At 44.5% G+C, this 19830-nt stretch overlaps 1 protein-coding gene across 1 annotated transcript in view; it reads right to left on the reverse strand.

Annotated features, from left to right (window-relative positions):
* IGF2R (insulin like growth factor 2 receptor) overlaps positions 1 to 19830 on the reverse strand; it is a 113445-nt gene that overhangs the window by 41422 nt on the left and 52193 nt on the right. The window contains exons 13-23 of the mRNA XM_074990287.1: positions 19227 to 19373; positions 18888 to 19022; positions 18214 to 18364; positions 17079 to 17256; positions 16246 to 16361; positions 15551 to 15713; positions 5917 to 6096; positions 4293 to 4394; positions 3714 to 3815; positions 2983 to 3157; positions 1311 to 1478 (exon numbers count right to left, since the gene is read on the reverse strand). Coding sequence (XP_074846388.1) covers positions 1311 to 1478; positions 2983 to 3157; positions 3714 to 3815; positions 4293 to 4394; positions 5917 to 6096; positions 15551 to 15713; positions 16246 to 16361; positions 17079 to 17256; positions 18214 to 18364; positions 18888 to 19022; positions 19227 to 19373 — 1617 coding nt within the window. The remainder of the gene's footprint in view (positions 1 to 1310; positions 1479 to 2982; positions 3158 to 3713; positions 3816 to 4292; positions 4395 to 5916; positions 6097 to 15550; positions 15714 to 16245; positions 16362 to 17078; positions 17257 to 18213; positions 18365 to 18887; positions 19023 to 19226; positions 19374 to 19830) is intronic.

Below are 19830 nucleotides of genomic sequence, written 5' to 3' on the forward strand. Positions count from 1 at the left end.
TATCAAAATAAGAAACACTGGCAGTGTCAATATCCCCCAGGCACTTCTGTCAAATGCTTAAAAATGCATACAGCAGCCCTATAACATACTGGCTGTGTCTACACTAGCTCCCTACTTTGAAGGGAGCATGGTAAGTAGGGTGTTGGGAGGTTACGAATTATTATTCATTAAGGTAATTCTCCCCCGCGGCAACTTTGAAGTGCTGGCTTGTGTGTACCTATGGCTCACCAGCCGGTACTTCAAAGTGCCTGGGCAACTTCCAAGTCCCTTTACTCCTGAGGGCTTCAAAGTACCAGTGGTTAACTTGGAAACTTAACTTCAACATTGCCGCGGGGGAGAGTTAGCTTAAAGTGCTGCATATGCAGCGCAGCACTTCATTAATGATCTCCCAACACCTTGGTTATCATGCTCCCTTTGAAGTGGGGAGCTAGTGTAGACGCAGCCACTACGTAAACAAACCAGCCCAAGATGCCCAAATTCCTCACTTTTGCTAACAGCACCATAGTCAACGTGCTTCTTAGCAGCCTCTGAACAGATGCACTGCTGCACATTTTGTAGGTGCAAAGAAATCATTGGTGGGACTTCTGCAGAGCAGTCAAGAGCCAAGCCACTAGGGTAAAATTGGTAGCAAGTGAGTCAGACACGGAATACTGATCATATATAAATCTAGCATTTTAAAAATTAGGAAAAAGTGCACAAAATTAATATGCATCAAAAAAATTGCAGCTGAGCCCTCCATGAGTTCTCTACCCACATGTAATTTTTTACATGCTTATTAGCAAACTGTAACACAGGCTGAACCTCTCTACTCCAGCACTCTTGGTGGGCAGCATCCATAATCCAGCCTGATTTTAGTTAGCCAGATGACCACTTGTATGTGGCCAAGTTTCCTGTGGGCTCCTAACATTTACAGCCACCAGCCCTGGCTCTCAGGTTCTGTGCTGTCATTGATTCTAAATTTACCCCTAAATGTCTTTTAAGACCCCAGAAGCAGTGAAGTGTTGGTAATGTGCTAGCAATATTGATCTTCTGTGGCCTGGCAAATTGTCTCATCCGGGACCAGTTGGGTTCCAACAGTGCCAGATTAACGAAGCTCAATATATAGTTATGGAGGAGTCCATGTTTTATAAAGGAATCAAAATTAGCACTAACAAGGGTTAGAAGAGTTCTTCAAGACTCATCCTGAAGATATGAAATTAACATTTTTGTCCCTACCCCAACCTTGCACCCATCCCCATGGAAAGCTTTATCTTTGGTTCAATAACCCTCACCCTCATTCATTATGACCCGCAAGGTCTCAGTGTACTTACCAGTAACCTGGCAGTCTACTGGAGCAGGAGCACAGGCTAATGCTGTATGAAACTCAAAGAAAGTATTATGGATGCCAAGTTCACTGTTTATTTCTTCATCCACAAATTTAAGTTCTCCAGGGTACGAGTCATTACAGATGAAAGTCACTTTAAAAGTGTCTGATGCTCCTGTGTGAAGACACAGCAAGTGATCTATTGTGGGTTGCAATTGAAGTTTGTTTTTGCACTTCAAATTCAAGGAAAAGGGAGCACTCTCAGAACAACAGTCATTCCACATAACTATTTGTTGCAATAAATCAAGCTATAAATCTTAATATTTACTGGAAAAATTCTACCTTGTTGACTGCAGTTCTTAGCACGACAAAAACAGAACTCCTGAACAAGGAGTATTTAGAAGACCTGGGTCAGAACTGTTCAAGAGCTAGTAAGTGTCAAAAAACAGAAGAAGAACACTCCAGCACAAACAGACTTACTATAGGAAGCATATCAAATCATGGGCTACTGATGCTCATTTCAGAAACTAGCACACCCAGGAAGAACCTTTGATCACAAAACAAGAAGTCTGCACATATAGAAACCCCATCACTATTCAAGCAGCAGACTTTGTTGCCATGGCTGACAAGTTATCCATGAACAAGCAAGCTCCAATCTCTAGGCAAACTCAAGGAGATTGGCTCAGACATTAAGGAAACAATGCAGCTTTGGAAACTGCAGCATTTTCTTGGCTCATTCCTACAGAGTAACTTCTAAGCAAATACAGAACAAATGATGTCTCCTTAGGACTGGCCTAACTGGTGAGTGCAGTGGGTTCAAAAGGAAGAGAGAACTGAAGACACACTAAATCAGACCTCAGTTAAGGAACTAAGTTACACGGAGGCCTCAAAAAGCAGTGGCAAGAAGCCTGCGCTTTAGCTAATGTTTCTGACATGTTAGACATCAACCTTTCAGTTGTTTTTCACAACTGCAGCTTGTCTGGTTTATATTGCACCCAGCAAACATACTACGCTTGGTTAAGATGTGTCACCATGACAGTTGGCATCAATCTCTGGAGCACCATTTAGCGTAACAATTTGTTTTAGAGAGATTGTAGGTTCAGACATGAGTGAACACCTTCCTTAGCATGTTTCACCTTCAAAAAGTTAGTTCTTGATAAGAAAAAGAAAGCAGTCATTTGAGACAGTATGCTGGCAAGAGCTAATTAAAAGTCACCGATCAAACTGTTTGAAAAACTTTGTCCAACAAATTGAAAACTTGTGGATAATTGTTTCTTCACAGTTTTGCCCAAAAACCCAAAAGTGGTAACTTGATTTTCATTTCAAACTTCAAACAATTTCATTTTAATTTTCCCAATCCTCTGAAGAGGGGACAACACAGTGAGAGGGGGGGGTCTCTTCAGATTCCTGAGTTTTAAAGCCCACAGAAAAACTAAAAAACTTTGAGTTAAAATGAAATTTGTTGCTCGGAAAAGCCAAGTTAGACCTTCAATATTTCAGCAGACAGGAAACCTCTCATTTCTTTTGAAGTTTTTGTAGAAATTAAGTTGGATTTTTCCAAACCGCTTTAAAACACTTTGACAGATTGTCACCTAAGTAGCAGGACTGAGAATAAAAAACCCACTACCATAGAGCCAAAACCAATTTGTTGACACTGAAGGACAGGATTTTGAACTCACCTGATTTTACTTCAAAATCACCTCTGTAGGTAAGAGTTAGAAATCCTTCTGGGGACAGAGAGAGCGTTTTGTCCAAAGCCATCATCCTCACAGACTTCAGATCATCTACTTCACATCCACTAGCTGGTTTTCCAGCAATAGTACCACAATCTGGTGCTGGTCCACAAATATTTAGCTAAAAAAATTAAAATAGTGAATATTCACTTGCCTGAAGAATTAACTTGGAGAATCATTCCCACCTAAAAGTACTATCAAATTAGCCTCCACAGCTGCCAGCTTATGGGAGAGCTGTCTATACTGGATAAATAAATTGGCCATTTCTGCACTTACCCTTGTACTTGCTTATTTTTTTTTCCCCCACATATGCTGGCATCACTACAGATAGGGTAGTTCCTCATTTTATTTCCCCACCTCCCTCGCAAAAAAAAATTGTAAAAAAAACAAACAAAAAAGACACCTATTTTATAATTGTCAGCATCAGAAAGATGGATTTTAAGTTCCCTTCAAAGTGTAACAATTGTCATTTGGACTATTTCCTCAAACTTCTTCTCACCAGGCACCGCAGAAACCAACTACCTTCCACTCCTCTCCCAAAGTGGGGCATTATCTGTCTAACTTGTAATGATATTGGCCCAAAGGATGGGACCAAACTTTCCACATCAACTAAGACTAAAAAGGTATGAACTCAGCTTTGTCTGCCTGCAGTTTGTACATTTAAAAAAAAAAGTTACCATAAAAATTCTCCCAATTCCAGTGGCTGTATATCCTTTTTCTGAAGCCAGTGGTTGCATGTTGAACAAAAAGCCACTGTTTGGATCTCTCACAGAGCAGGACTGGAAAAAAAAAAATTAAAGGTGGAGAGGAAAGGAAGAGGGTTAGTAATTTTAAGTAGGGGCCTCCATATAAAACTTGCAATTTAAAATGAGTGTACACACACACACACACACACACACACACACAAAATGAGAGCAAAGGGATATAAGCAATTCAATGATCATAGCAAGTAAGTTACCCTTGTCTCACAGTGGTGGGGTTTTTGAGGTCAGCATTAAGGTATATTATAGGACCACTTGGGAAAATTGCCTTAATGCTTCTTGTAACGTATTTACTCTATTGATCACTTCACTGTTTATTGCAAGTCCTGATTATTCCAAGTTTAGCCCCTTTCAACAGCTCTAGATTAACTTTAAAAAACTAAATTTGATGAAAGCAGTTTTGCAGGAGACAAAAACCATGAGGAAAAGGGACAATTGGCAGCACAGAGCACAAAGAACTTTTAATGGCTACTACACAGCTCTCCCCACTCTCACCTGAGTTTCATCTTTTGTTGTGGTGACTGGACAAGCAGCTTCAGTTTCCCACAGAAAGGAGACAACACATTCTCGATTATCAATAAACCTGGGACTGCTATTCTGAAAATTCCAATGGCAAAGAAAACATTTAAAAAAAGCTGATTTCAAGTGCAGCTGTGATTCATCTTATGTCAAAGCCACCAATTCTTGGCAATTTGCTATTTTAAGAAAAGTTTGGTGGCAAATTCTCACTTGCTTGAGAATCTGACTTGAAGGTTATTATACATGCACTTTGTGATAAACTTGTGTCTACGAGGAAAAGGTGACACTCAGTACATAAGGTGTGTACATGGACCAAACAGCTTAGATTGTAATAGCTAATCAAAGCTATTAATAGCTATTCAAGACCCACAACAACAAAAAAATCCTAGTTGTGTTTCTCATGTGATTTTAACTGTATGTTTCAGAAATTTCAGGACTTGATACATAGTCCGTTAAGGTCATCAAGCAATTACTATTCAATAATATTGGGTAAATAGGGCCGTAAGTGCTAGGTTAATTTTTTTTTAAATCATAAGTTTACTGTGATAGATGTTATAGGCTCAACCGTACCAACAAAAGCAAATTAATGCAGAGTGGGTGCTAAAATCCACACCACATAAATCCTTACTACCTCCATTGTACCAAAATACTGAGCATAATAATGTAGTGCACTGATTGAGTCACGCAGTACTTCAAATATGCAGGCTACGGCAAGAACAAACCTAGAAGTAGTAGTATTCTGGGCTTTGTGTCTTAGACATGTGAATTCTCCTGCTTGCATGGAGTTAGGTCACTAAGGCTATGTCTAAACAGCAGGCACTATTTCAGGATACAAAGGTATCCTAAAAACAGCTGCTGGCGTCTATGCAACATGACTGCTGTCTCGAAACAGTTTGAGAAAATGAGTATGTTATTCTAGCACCCCTGTAAACCTCATTGCATGAGGATTACAAGGATGCCTCAAAATAAAGCCCTATTTCAACATGTGGCACCATTTGGACAGCACCAAATGCCAAAATAGCCTCTTCCAAAATCTACTCTAAATAAGCTATACAATTTGTGTAGTGCAAACTGTATAGCTTATTTTGAGGTTAGGGCACTGTCTAGACATAGCCTTAGTTAATTGTAGTTTTGATGTAAACAAATGGGAAACAGTTATACATTCATGACAAAGCAGCGAGATGGTGAAATTTAAGTCTGGTTGCCTTATGAAACACACAGGGTCCCTCCTTTGGGATCTATCCTTTTTATCGTTGCATTAGAGATCTCACAGTATGCATGTGTAATTGAAGACTAGTAGTGTTACATATACAAACCCTCACGCATATCAGTGTCATATGACAGCCATCCTAAAATATTGCCTCCAGATCAAACCATTAACTTCTCAGTTGCTATAGTCTTGTTTGTTACATTGAATCTTTAAAAAAGAAAGGGCTAAGTCAACTCTAGATACATCACTGAAGCATCACAGTGATTTAAACGAAAAATCACTCTTCGGTCCTCAACCTGTGCATAGTAGGACACCGCTTCTACGCTCCATACAGAACCTCAGAGAGCATTTGCACAATGAGAAGTCTACTAAAAGAATTTTCATTCTTACAAGAGTACCCCTGGAGCAGGTGAGGTGGATTATGGTTGTATAGGAAGTTCTCTTCCCATCAGAATTGATGCACATAGAACCATTTGTGTAGGTCAGGAGGACTCGACCACGTCTTTCAATTACTAGGCCTTTGCTAGCAACCCCCAGGTTACTGATGGATGTGGTTTCAAAAACGGAGTCCTAGAATGAAGAAAAAAAGGATTAACGGAACAGTCTTTCCTTCTCAAAAAGCAATGAGAAATCAAGCTTCTTTACAGCTACACAGTTTTTTGCCATAAAACTGACATTTGGCTACCTCCCTTTTTTAAAAAGATGTAGTTAAATGTGAAACAGCTTTTTTAACCTCTGAGTTGCTGTCTCCCTGCCCAGCCACTCACCCCCACCCCAAAAAAAATCTTGATATTTAAGTCCCAAAGGAAGATCAAATCTATCTAAGTATTGCTTTACAGGAAGGTGCTTAAGAAGCTACCAAAACCTTTACAAGCAAGAATCCCTGCCTGTCAGCTAACTACAGCTCAGCAAAAGGATTCAAAGCAGGGAGTTCCCAAATTGCAGTACTTATACCCCTTGTGATAAGCGAAATTACAGGGTGAAGTAAATTGACTGAACAAGCTATTAAGAACAGGATACTTGACTCCGTTAGGGCACCAGATTTAGAGAGATTACAAAAGCTTTCATTTCACCTCTAATGCTTCTGCAGTTTGCACTGCTCATGAGAGACCAAACTGTCAGACATTAGGGCACTTCTCAGAGACAATAAGGCTCCCAAAAGGATAGAGGCAAAAGCAGACTGAGTTTCTAATGTGTGTCAGAGCCGACAATAACAAGCCTCTACCGTTGTGATGCCCAGGAAAGCGAAAGGCTGATGACACTGGCTTACTGTGTCAGTTTTCTTGCTGTATCAACATCATGATGTAAAACCTACTCATGCTGCATTCCTCCTGATAGAATTCTGTACCCTTTCTAGAGTGCCTGGACTGCAGCCTTGGGGGTGGTGGTGCAAGTGTGCGCATGACAACAAGAAAAGGGACAAGAGTCCTTGTCTTGCACAAGGGTAACAGAAGCAGAAATGTCTCAGGCTGCCTAACTGATGTCATTTTGAGATACAACAACTCACAAATGCAGTGTTCTGTTTAAGATTATTAATGTTCCAACTCTTAGTTAACTGTTCCCATTCACAGTCATGACCATAAAACCTGTGGAAACTGAAAGGCCCCTACATTGTCACAATGATGCAAAGGAGTCCTATTATAAGTGACAGTATGGACTCTGCAGCTAGGAAGATTTGTGCACTTTATTACATTTTTCCCTATGCCAAGGTGGCACAATGGAGCTGGATTACAGCCCTCTTATGTATTGTACTTCTCCATTTAAAAACAACAACCAGCACCACCAGACAGAGGGGCTTTACCAAGCAATAACTCAATAAAATGTCAGGACAATCAGAACCAAGCATCTCCCCAAAGCACCCAACCAGGTCCAGGACAATGATTAGCAAAAGTGGGTGAATAACGGAATCTGTGAGCAATTTAAAAGGATTTTTTTTAATTGTTCTGTAGCGTATTTTAAATGAAAATCAAGGATTATAACTAGAATGCAGTGTATTAGTTACCGAGTGTTTGTAACTTAACTTTCAGATGGTTGGGAAATGCCAAATAATTACTGTGACTTTTTCCTGTAGCAAGTTTAAATAAAGTTACCAAGACAATTGAAACTGGAGTGATTATATTGCGTTTCTTCATAAAAACGAAGTAGGCAGAACTTTGAATTTTTTGGTGCAGCATGCTCCCAGGAGGAACTACAGAGATTACCAATTGTGTGTGATGACTAATGAGAATTTAAAAAAAAAAAAGAAAATCCACTAAGTAGTGGGCAATAACTACCAAAAACATTTCCATTTGCTAACCAAGGTAAATCCAAATTTGAGGCAGTGGAAATGGAAAGATTACCGATTTAGCCAACATCTGTTTCTTACTCCAACTGTAATGAACTGATGCAGTTCTTGTGAGAAAGTACAGTTTTTAAGCCATGAGACCACAAAAAGAGAAGTTACTCACCGTAGTAACGGTGGTTCTTCAAGATGTGTCCCCGTGGGTGCTCCACGTTAGATGTCGGGCTCGCCCTGGCGCTGCAAGTCGGATCTTCCAAGCAGTTTCTGCCGGACCACACATGCACCGATGCGCACCGCTCCCTTGCGCGCTCCTGGCCACGTGCGCGATCTGGTCCCCACCAGTTCCTTGACCAACCGCCTCGGATGCTCCTGCAAAACACTAAACAGAGATCCGAAGCGGGGAGGATGGGCGGGTGGTGGAGCACCCACGGGGAAACATCTCGAAGAACCACAGTTACTGCGCTGAGTAACTTCTCTTTCTTCTTCGAGTGTCCCCGTGGGTGCTCCACGTTAGGTGACTACCCAGCAGTAACCCAAAATAGGAGGTGGGTAATCAGATCATGTGCAGCTTGTCCCCGAGAGGACTGCTGTTGAGAGCTGGGTATCCTCTTGGAATACCCTGTGAAGGGAGTAGTGCTTGGCGAAGGTGTCATAGGATGACCAGGTCGCCGCTCTGCAAATGTCTTTTAGCGCAACGCCCTTGAAAAAGGCTGTTGATGCCGCCACCGCCCTAGTGGAGTGAGCCCTAGGCAGGGCCAGTAAAGGAGTCTAAGTTCGTAGCACATTTTTATGCAGGATACGATGTGCTTCGAGATTCTGTGCGAAGAGAGACCTTCTCCTTTCGATTTGGGAGCGAGAGAGACTAGGAATCTATCCGTTTTCCGGAAGGACTTAGTCCTGTCTATATAGAAGGCTAGCGCCCTCCTCACGTCCAGGAGGTGTAGGCACGCCTCTTTGTTAGAGTTATGAGGCTTTGGATAAAACGAGGGTAAAACAATAGGTTCGTTAACATGAAACTCAGAAGAAACTTTAGGAACAAAGGCTGGATGCAGTCGTATGGTTACCGCCTCCTTGGAAAATACTGTGCAGGGTGGCGTTGCCATAACTGCCGCAAGCTCGCTCACCCTGCGAGCTGACGTGATTGCAAGAAGGAAGGTTGTCTTTATCATAAGGAGGCGGAGGGAAACTGTGGCTAAAGGCTCGAACGGTGGTCCCGTTAGCGCATTAAGCACCAGGTCCAAGTTCCACGAAGGTGGAAGCGGTTTCCGAGGGGGGTATAGGTTTACCAACCCTTTGAGGAACCTGGTAACCATGGGATGGGCGAACACTGTGCCCTTCCTCTTCGTGTCTGAACGCCGAAATGGTGGCAAGGTGGACCTTTAAACGAGGATAGTGAGAGTCCTCCTCTCTTCAGGTCCAGTAAATACTCTAATGTTACAGGTATAGGCACCGAAAGGGGGGCTAGCTGTTTGGTAGAACACCATGCCATGAAGAGAGTCCATTTCTGCTTGTAGGTGTTCCTGGTGGAAGTCCTCCTGCTACTTTCTAGGACCTGCTGCACGTCCTCCGTACATGTGCTCTCTAGGGAGCTGAGCCATGGGATTAACCACGCTTGTAGTCGCAGGCCTTGGGGGTGCGGATGCACTATGGACCCCTGGGCTTGCGTGAGCAGATCTGGCACCACCGGGAGGGGCATCGATGGATGGTCCGACACGCGCAGGAGTAGGGGGAACCATTGCTGTCGATCCCACGTTGAGACTATCAGGATCATTCGGGCTCCTTCCCTCCTGGCCTTCTGCAAGACTTTGTGGATCAGCACTGTGGACGGAAAAGCGTAAAGCAGGGGGCCCCTCCAGGAGATCGCGAATGCGTCCCCCAGGGACCCCTGTCCCAGTCCTGCCCTGGAGCAGAATCGTGGGCACTTCTTGTTGTGTTGAGTGGCAAACAGGTCTATCTGGGGAAATCCCCATGCGTGAAAAATCGGTTGTAGCAGATCGGGACGGATCTGCCACTCGTGCGTGAGTGCGAAACGCCTGCTCAGCTGGTCTGCCTTCACATTGTGAGCGCCTGATAAGTACGAGGCTTTCAAGGTTATATTGTTGGCGATGCACCAGTTCCACAACCGGACTGGTTCCGCACCTAAGGCACGGGACCAAGCTCCTCCTTGCCGATTTATATAAAACATGGTGGAGGTATTGTCTGTACTGATCCTGACTACTTTGCCTTGTATATGGTCTCGAAAGTGTCTGCAGGCGTTAAACACTGCTCTGAGCTCCAGTATATTTACGTGCAGTGACTGTTCCGTGAAGGACCACAGTCCTTGCGTCACCTCTTCGCCCATGTGTGCTCCCCACCCTATGTGGGATGCATCTGTAGTAAGAAAAACCGATACTTGTGGTTGGTGGAAGGGTACCCCTGTTAGCATGTTCTTGGGGTTTACCCACCATTGCAGGGATTTGCGCACCTCTGTCATGGGCGACACCACCCTGTGAACGGTGTGTGCTGCCGGTTTGTAGACGCTCGCCAGCCAGTGCTGCATGCTGCCCATGTGTAACCTGGTGTTCTGTACTACGAATGTCGCTGCTGCCATGTGGCCCAGCAGCTGTAAGCACGTCAAAAACCAGCACCGTAGGGCTGAAGGTGATGACTTGCACGAGGGAGCAGATGGCCCGAAAGTGTGTCTCTGGTAGATACGCTCTCACTGTAATAGAATTTATGCGTGCCCCTATGAACTCTACGTCCTGTGTGGGGTCTCTCTTTGATTTTGCCAGATTGATAACCAGGCCGAGCGAAGAGAACGTGCCTGCTGTGACGCGTATCATGCATAGTACCTCCTCCTTCGAGGCCCCTTTGAGTACGCAGTCGTCCAGATACGGGAATATAAATACCTCCTGTCTGTGCAGGTAGGCTGACACCACTGCCAAGGTCTTGGTGAAGACTCTGGGGGCCGAGGAGAGGCCAAACGGTAGGACCTTGTATTGAAAATGTTCTTTGCCTACCATGAACCGGAGGAATCGTCAGTGAGCCGGATGGATAGTTATGTGAAAATACGCGTCTTGTAAGTCGAGGGCTGCGAACCAATCTCCATCGTCCAGTGCCGTAAGGATGGAGGCGACTGTGATCATCCGAAAGCGTTGCTTGCACAGGTACCGGTTGAGGCCTCAAAGATCTAAGATGGACCTCCAGCCTCCTGTCTTTCTCCGTGAGGAAGTATCTGGAGTAGAACCCTTTCCCTTGCAGTCGCTCCAGCACTCTTTCCACTGCCCCTATAAGCATAAGGTGGTCTACCTCCTGCTCGAGTCTCGCTTCATGGGAGGCATCCTGCAGGTGGGGCCTGGGTGGAGGTCGTGGTGGTGGGAGCGACTGGAAGGGGATCGCGTACCCCGTGGCTATGATCTCCGGCACCCATTTGTCTGTGGTGATCCTTTGCCACTGGTCGTAGAATGGTCGGAGGCGATGGTGGAATAACAGCTTCGGATAACATTGTGCGATGGTAGTGATGGCGCAGCCCTGGATCCGTGTGTCAAACTTGTGGCCTTTGGCCCTGCCCCGAGGACGCACGGCTGTGTTGGGAATGTTGCCTGGGAGTTCTATATTGTTGATGCTGTTGTTGTCGCCCGTGCTCATAACCCCTGTGGTACTGGGGACGCTGTGGCTGATACTGGTACCGCCTTTGCTGAGGGTAGTACTTTTTCTTTCTGTATGGAGGGGTGTAGATCCCCAAGGTCCTAAGAGTGGCTCTTGAGTCTTTACTGGAATGAAGGACCGAGTCAGTTGATTCAGCAGACAGCTTCTGCGTGTCGAAGGGGAGATCGACGATCTTCGCCTGCAGATCCCTCGGTATAACCGATGTTTGGAGCCAGGACTCCCTTCGCATTACCACTGCTGTAGCTGTTGAGCGTGCTGCTGTGTCCGCAACATCCAGGGCGATCTGAACTCCCATCCTCGAGGCCACGTAGCCTTCTTGCACAATAGCCTTGAGCACCGGCTTCTTGTCCTCTGGAAGCAAGGACATCAGGGAGGTTAACCTAGAGTAGTTGTCGAAATTGTGGTTTGCTAGATGCGCTGCGTAATTCGCCATTCTCAACAGTAGAGTGCAGGAGGATTAGACCTTTCTGCCCAACAGCTCTAGCTTCTTGGCATCTTTGTCCGTTCCCCGTTTTGAACAGAGACATTTTTGATCTCTGCTGAGACGATTCTACCACCAGAGAATTTGGTTGCGGGTGGCTGAATAGGAACTCCATGCCCTTCGCCGGCACGAAGTATTTCTTGTCCGCTCTCTTTTGGACAGGCGGAATAGTTGCAGGGGTCTGCCATATCGTGGTGGCGGACTCCAAGATTGCTTCATCAAGCGGTATGGCTATTTTAGAGGAGGCCGGAGGTCTCAGATTTTTGAGGAGCTTATGGTGCTTCTCTTGCACCTCTGCTGTTTGGATGCCTTGCGTGAAGGCCAGCCTTTTAAACAGCTCTTGGAACTGTTTGAGATCGTCCGGAGGATGGACGTCCCCCGGGGCCGTAGCCTCATCCGGGGAGGACAGCGAGGAACCGCTAGGGTACGCCTCTCTGGACCCCTCTGGGTCCTGTTGACGGTGGTACATCCGCTCGCTAGAAACTTGCGAGGAAAAATCCCAGGGTTCCAGAACCAACTCCCCCTGAGATATGAGAGTCTGTCCCCGTTCGCGATTGCCCTTGGGGATACGGGACCGTCTGTGGGGATCTGTCCCTGGTAGTATGCCTATGGCGTCTATGCCCCACATGATAGGGCAGACCATGGCAACACAGGCACTGCTCCTGGGATGGTGACCTGGACCACCCCCTTGGTGCATACCCCGTACGTCTGGGGGAGCGAGATCTTCTGGAGACATGGGACCCTGGAGAGACCGATTTGTTATAGTACTCAAGTGGCTCGAAGCCCAAGAAGGGAGAAGGTGGTCCAAGCCATGGGGAGGCTGGCTGTAGAAATGGAGATGGGGGCTCCGGATAGGCTAGGGGTGACCCCTGCCTTCTCGTTGGGGTCCGCAGCACGAGCGGAGGGCTCAGAGAAAGCAGCTCTGCAGCCCTGTCTGGAGACGGACTGCGGTGCCGTGTTTTCTGTGCTCCTTTTCCCCTCCCCTGTGGGGGTGGCTCCGCCCCCTGACGCGTCGGGGATCTCGGCCCCGTAGTCTGCACCATGCTTGGCACACTCCTCAGCGGTGTCACACGGGCCGTCTCCCCCGGTGCCTGCAGGTCGTGTGCCTGCACACTCTGCACCGGCGGTTCCCCGGGGGTCGGTGCCGCTGTTTGCGGTGCCGCCGGTTCCAGCGCTTGCTTGGCCGCCGCCCTGCCTGCGGTGCAGGGCGGCTGTTTGATCATCGGAGGCTGAACCTCCGCCACATGCGTCTCCGCGCCGCCGCTGATCAGCTGTAGCTGCGGCTGTGCACTCCACCCGTCCCGCTCGTTGTTGCTGCCGGCAGGGATTGGGTTGGGGAGATTTTCCTCCGTTTTTGTGCTGATGGGGTTAGGGACGTGTCTTTCCTTTTATGGGCCCTGGAGGGTCCCTCCTGCTGCGGCCGCTCCAGCACGTCTGGCTGGAGGGCCTTGTCGAACAGCAGCATTTTCAGCTGCGTTTCCTTGTCCTTCCTTGCTCTGGCTGTTAACTTGGCACAGAAGGAACATTTCTGAGTGACATCGGATTCCCCCAGCACCTTATACACTGACTGTGCCCATCAGACGCTGGCATCGCCTCGCGGCACGACTCACACTCCTTGAATCCTGAAGAGGACATTGTGGCGAGTCTTTGAGTTGTTAATAGGGTACTTAGCACCTTCTCTGTGCTTGTTCCCCTCTCGGATAAAGCCTGCCGCAGCAGGAGGGCTAGTGGCCCTAGGCTCCTGGCCTCCGGTGCTCCGCTTGTTACTAGGATTGGAAGCTGTGAATTCCTTTCCTTTGTTTTTTGGTTTTTTTTTCAAAACAACAACTGACTAACTTAATCTAAGACTGACGAAGCTTTAAAACAATTAAAAACATTAAATACGCTAACTCTAGCCGTAGCCTGAGCGGATTCCGTCTGCAGCCGATGGCGGTTAAAGAGGAACTGGCGGGGACCGGATTGCGCACGTGGCCAGGAGCGCACAAGGGAGTGGCGCGCACTGGCGCATGTGCAGTCCAGCAGAAACTGCTTGGAAGATCCGACCTGCGGCGCCAGGGCGAGCCCGACACCTAACGTGGAGCACCCACAGGGACACTCGAAGAAGGAATTCTATCTATATATGTCTCCATCCACCACAAACAGGCTCTTGCAGAGAAATACTTGTGCTCAAATTGGATGGTGGTGAAGGCAATACCTCGTAATCATTTAGGGATTTTATCCTCTACATCCGTGTGGCTTATGAAATTCCCTCTTTTAAGTGGAAAACTAAGGCACCGAGATTAACGGTAGTAAAAAAGAGCCCAAGTGGACAACAGCCAGCTCAGGAGAAGTTGATGTTTGCTTTTAAGCTCTCATGCCATTGTCTACCACTATTCACCCTAATTTACAAAATATAGCCTAACAGAGGATGAGGATGAGCAAATCACATGTTAAATTTATATTTAGAGGCTTTCTTGCCATTTGCCCTAGGATCTGGCACAGAACTTGCACTGGAGCAGATACAAGCTCTGCAGCAAATTAACTGCTTCTTGATGCAGATGTTAAGCAGAAATCTATTAAATTTGACCATTTAAATGGGAACCAGGGCGGGGGGGGGGGGTGACTGAAAAATTTTTGGATGGGGACCTCCCGTCTTTCTTCTGAGAATGTTTTACTGTTGCTGTTCACTCCTGCAGTGGATTTCAAGCACACAAGCTCAGGAGACTCTTCATTAACACTGACTACACTGTCTCCAAACCCAGCATCTGTGCCCCCCTCCATCCTATTGTCTCATTAAGAAAGTTCAGTGGTTTTAGACTGGACCAAATGCTCATTGGATCCTTCCTGCAAAAGTCCATGATTTAGATTCAACTGGGAGATTGAGATTCTGCCCTCCCTCTCCTCAAGTAAGTGGAAGTAAGAGACCAAAGTCTGGCAACACACTGTCTATACTTGTTTAAGGCATAAGGCTACCTCCATCTGCACAAGCTACTTCATAGCTCTTGGCTGCAAAAATCAATAAGGTGCACGGGGAAAAAAAAGAAGTGACTGAGGAGTGACAAACGGGAGACTGACAGTTACAGGAAGCCAGCCCTCAGATAACGGTGTGGTTTAAGGAGCATGGAATTTTCCTCTACTAAATTTGGCATTACTCCAGATTTATGGCCTTCTGAGAGCAAGTCTGACTGTCAACTAGTAGAGCCATTAATAGAGCTCTGTGCAGATTAAAACACTTTTATCATTACCTAAATCCACCAACAAGAGCTGCAGATATCCACGTCCATATCTACAGATGTGGTATGCACAAATAAAGCAGATATCTGCAAGTTTGCAGGGCTTTAGATCTTTATCTCCACAAATGAACAGCAGAAGATCTGCACTGAGATCTGTGGGTGCAGATACCCACAGATATAAAGTGGCTATCCACAGATTTGTGAAGCTCTACCTATAAACCATAAAATCAGTCCTACTGAAAGACCTGCTAGTCTGCAGCTGATTCTGCCAAAGCTTTAGGTTCCACAGGCCATTAATTTTACCCTTCCCAAAGAGCAGAGTCAGAAGGCATTTAAGAACACATCACTGGCCTTTTACATAATATTTGAATAACTTTTGGTCATGAAGTGAGTAGTACTCACACGATCTTTTTCATACTTCATCTGGCAGGCTGATGCAGTTCGATCACATCCCGGAACAGGAACCAGAGGGCGGCAGACGTTTATGTAATATTTTTTGCGCTCATTTGGTTCAGAGTTGTCCATGGCATACCAGTTTTCACCTCTGTCTTCAGATTTCGATAAACTGAATTGTCAGAGTAAAATATTTACACTTCTCTTAGAAATGGAGAGAACTAGAACTAAAGTATAAGAGGCAAGCAAAATCCTTTCTTCAAAAAGCTATTTATCAACTATTTCAGAAGCAGCATACAACCTTACCCTTATTTGCTTCTATGACTGCAACAATCCAAAGTAAAAATAAGGTACTGAAGTTACAAACATTTGCCTAGAGGGTTTATTTATTTTAAGTCAACTGTACTTTCTGTGCCTGTTTGCAGATTACAAGACAAAAGAGTTCTTATTGCACAAGCGCAGACACACAATGCAGGCCGCTAATTTACAAATGACAGACACAGCAGTGCTTCCTAATAATGGGTGTATAATTTTCCTTTCACTTTTGCTAAAACTTCAGTTAGGTTTGTCATGAATGACCATGAATTTCTAATAGTCTGTGTAACAAGCACCTTATTAATTTACAGTGAAGCAATGCTAAGTAGAAGAGTTGTTTTTACAAGCAGGTTTTGTTCTTCAGTTACAAATCTATTTGTTTCTCTTACCTGGATAAATCATACTGTTCCATGGTGTTGGGGTCAGTTGCAACACATTCCAATGGCATCTCTGGGCAGGCATATTTAGTGTACCATTTAAAGTTGTATGTGTAATTGTCTTCTACCTATGTCACCAGAATCACAGGAAGAGAAATCACAGGCTGCACAATGGGTCAGAACAGTATGGCTACTAAGAATATTATGAATGGGTGTGTCTTAACTTGCGTAATATGGGTCTGTTGCTTTATACATGGGGAATATCCAAGCTATGCTCTTTTAAGACAGCAAAACAGCATCCGCAGCTTGTAGATTTCTGTCTATCCTGTATTCCGTCATCCTTTCCATTGCGTATTTGTCCCTTCCCCCCCGCCGTTATCGCCAAAACACCTAGCTAGCATTTTTCATGTCACAAGAGTTCACAGAACTTCAAGTCACTCCTACATGTGCCACTGAGGAGGCTGCGCCACAACAGCCAACACCACTTTTATCCAAGGGAAGCTACCAAGGAACATAAGGAATAAGTATAGCGCCAATAACCACAGTTGTTTGGCACACAAGCAAACCATAGTTCAAGCTGGAAATTAGATTGGGGCAATAATCCTGCTCTTGGCACAGCATGCCGGACCCCCAAAAAAATTGCAGCTCTCATAGTTATGACCAACCAGAGGCAGATGCTCTGCAACAATATTTCAAAATGTCTTTTGCCAGAATCCCCACTGCAACAAGCTCTAGTCTCCTTTGTTTTACACAGGTTTCACAGGGACACAAGGCAGCTGAAATTCAGAGATCCTTTTAGATTAGTGGTTTCTGCCCAACCCCGGTTGTTTATTTGAAGTTCTTACCTGGTATTCAGGTTGACCTATTCCAGCTTCACGATCACACAGGAAAGTTATAAGAGTAGATCGCTGCGTTTTCTTCTCATTGTTGTAGGTTGTACCATTTTTGTATGTCAACTGAATCATTCCATCATAATAGGAAAGCTTGGAACTGGGTTCTCCTAGGCTCCAGGTATTGTCCTTGCTAAAATATGACAAACATATATAGCGTGGAAAGAATTTATTTAAATCAAATGCTAACTGAAATCATAAAGGCACCACTTAAAGCTAGGGCTGTGTGAATCCACACACAGTAAATAACTGATGCAAATTTAAACAAGCCTTACATGAACACCCAGGTTTTCAAGATACTGCTTCTGAGCCACACTAACATTTGTATATACAGAATAATACCCTTGTCCTTGTACATGGAGTTCAACTTGGCAAGTGACTACATATGGAATGAGGATGCCCTCGGCTTATTGGAATTTAAGCGTTTCCAGAACAACTTCTCTCCATTTACTAATAAAGGGGACCATGTTACCCAACTTTTAGCCCTGTTAACTGAGCCTAGTCTAGCAGAGTAACTGGGCTCTTACAAACCACCCTGGAAGCCAGATTCTGGCCTGAGCCACACCTATCCCACAGCCATTTTCAGTGAAGCTAAAATTTGGTCTAGTGAAACACTTACTGAATCTTAAGGTGCTAGTTTTAAATCACTTTTCAAAGCAGAACTTCAATTTAAATTGAATTTAATTTCAAGAGAAGTATACCTAGAGGTTTTTAAGCCCCAGTTTGCAAGGTCCTAGCTGGAATGACTTAGATGGGGTTGATCCTGTTTGAAGCAGAGGGCTGAACTAGATGACTTCCTGAGGTCCCTTCCAGCCCTATGATTCTATTATACCTCTCATAACTAAGAGGTCTCCAAGGGTTTCTCATGCTCCCTCTCCCCACCCACCACCAAGCGGGAGGTATGAAGTGAGATGTTTTTATATATTGCTTAGAGCTCCTTCACTCGTAAGTTTGAAAAAAATTGCAGGACTTTGTAATTTACTTTGGCAAGCTAGTTACTTCACGACCATGTCCAGAAGAGGACATCTTAATGAACTATGTACAACAACTGACCAACTCTTAACGAGGACATGAGATTGAAAATACTTGCCCTTTTGCTACTTGACAGGCTCCCACTGATTTTGGCTGACAAAGTTCATCTGGAACACTGCCACAAATATTTATGTAGAAGTCATAATTGGTTGTGTTAACAACATAGCTGCCACTTTTCTTGGTTAATGGTGATAAGTCAAAAGAAAATCCTAAATGAGAAGTGAATAATAAAACACTTGGTCAATATATTCAGATCTTTTCTGTCTCCCGCCCCCGACTTTTATCATTCTGAAAGCTCTTGACCTATAATCAAATAAATACAAGTGTCCTTTGACTAAAGCAGATGCTCTTTTATATTTTACAGTCTTTTAATCTAATCTGCATACTCTGAGAACTCATTTTATTTCTTCTTCGTAATTGTCAAGTATGTTTCACTTACTTCAAGAATGAATAGGGTTGGATTTTCAGTCATATGCCTGGCTAATTACATGTGTGACTGCTGATTCAAGTGCAATATTTGCATATGCATGTAGCTAGTCATGGACTTAATATCTCCACAAGCCTAGTTTCACAGATCAATACTCAAATGCAAGAATCAACACAAACGATCAAAATAAAAAACAAAGGATCAAATGCAGACTAGGTTGTCCAATATGAAAGTCAAGGTATCTGGGATTTCTCCACTAAAAAAACCCACCTTAAATCCAGCCTGTACCAATGCTGGATACCTACCTGCCTGAGCATCAGAGACTCTGCAGTTGTCTCCTTCGGTTTTAGACAGGACACAGGCAGCGGCTGTATACCATTCAAACACATACAAACACTCGTCACTCTCCAAGTTATAAACAGGAGCACTTTCTAGGTCACCTGGATTTAAAAAAAAAAAAAAAAAAAAAAAAAAAAAAAAAAAAGAGAAAAGAGGGACTGCATATTTTTTATTTATATATGTTGAAAGTCACTGTCACTGGTAGCTTAACTCCATTAGACTAATTCCACAAAGACTAAACCATTTCCATTTTTACCTTTTTGGTGCAAAAAGCTTAGAAAACAAATGGGCATCAACATTCTCACCTGGCTTGCATACAAGGGTTATGATTGTTTTTATTTTCTTGTTATCCCCACAGCTGTCACCATTCGAATAAATAAGCTGAATCCTGTCTCCAACTTTTTTGAGGGAAGACATAGATGTTCCTAGATTTTTAGGCTTGTTATTTTTATCTGGGGGCATAAGGACAGAAAGAGGAGAAAAAAGTAAGCTTACTTTAAGTAATGATTATTTTGTCATTTACCAAGCTGGAAAAAAGCTGAATCCAGTACTGAAATATTACACTGGAAATATGGAGGACAGGGGGCCAAAAAGCAGCTCTGAGAAATTTCTGCTTGCACCATTAGTTTATGGTAATTTTGCTGTTTGACACCCTAAAGCACTGTCACAATGTCTGTAAACAAAGAAAAACCATATAATATTAGTCATGGCAGGGGAGAAGGGGGCTCAAGTCACCACTTTATTTCCATTCTCTCCCATCCCCATACAAATCCATCCTTTGCACCTCTCTGAATTATTACAGAATCAAGTCTTAGGGTTTCTCTTACTAAGCAGAAGATCGACCCAGTTTGGGTCAACCTTTTAGAGTTTGATTGGTGTGTGTCTAGTGAGGACATGGAAAAAATTGCT

Source organism: Carettochelys insculpta, chromosome 3, assembly GCF_033958435.1.
Source record: "Carettochelys insculpta isolate YL-2023 chromosome 3, ASM3395843v1, whole genome shotgun sequence".
NCBI classification, from domain to species: Eukaryota; Metazoa; Chordata; order Testudines; family Carettochelyidae; genus Carettochelys; species Carettochelys insculpta.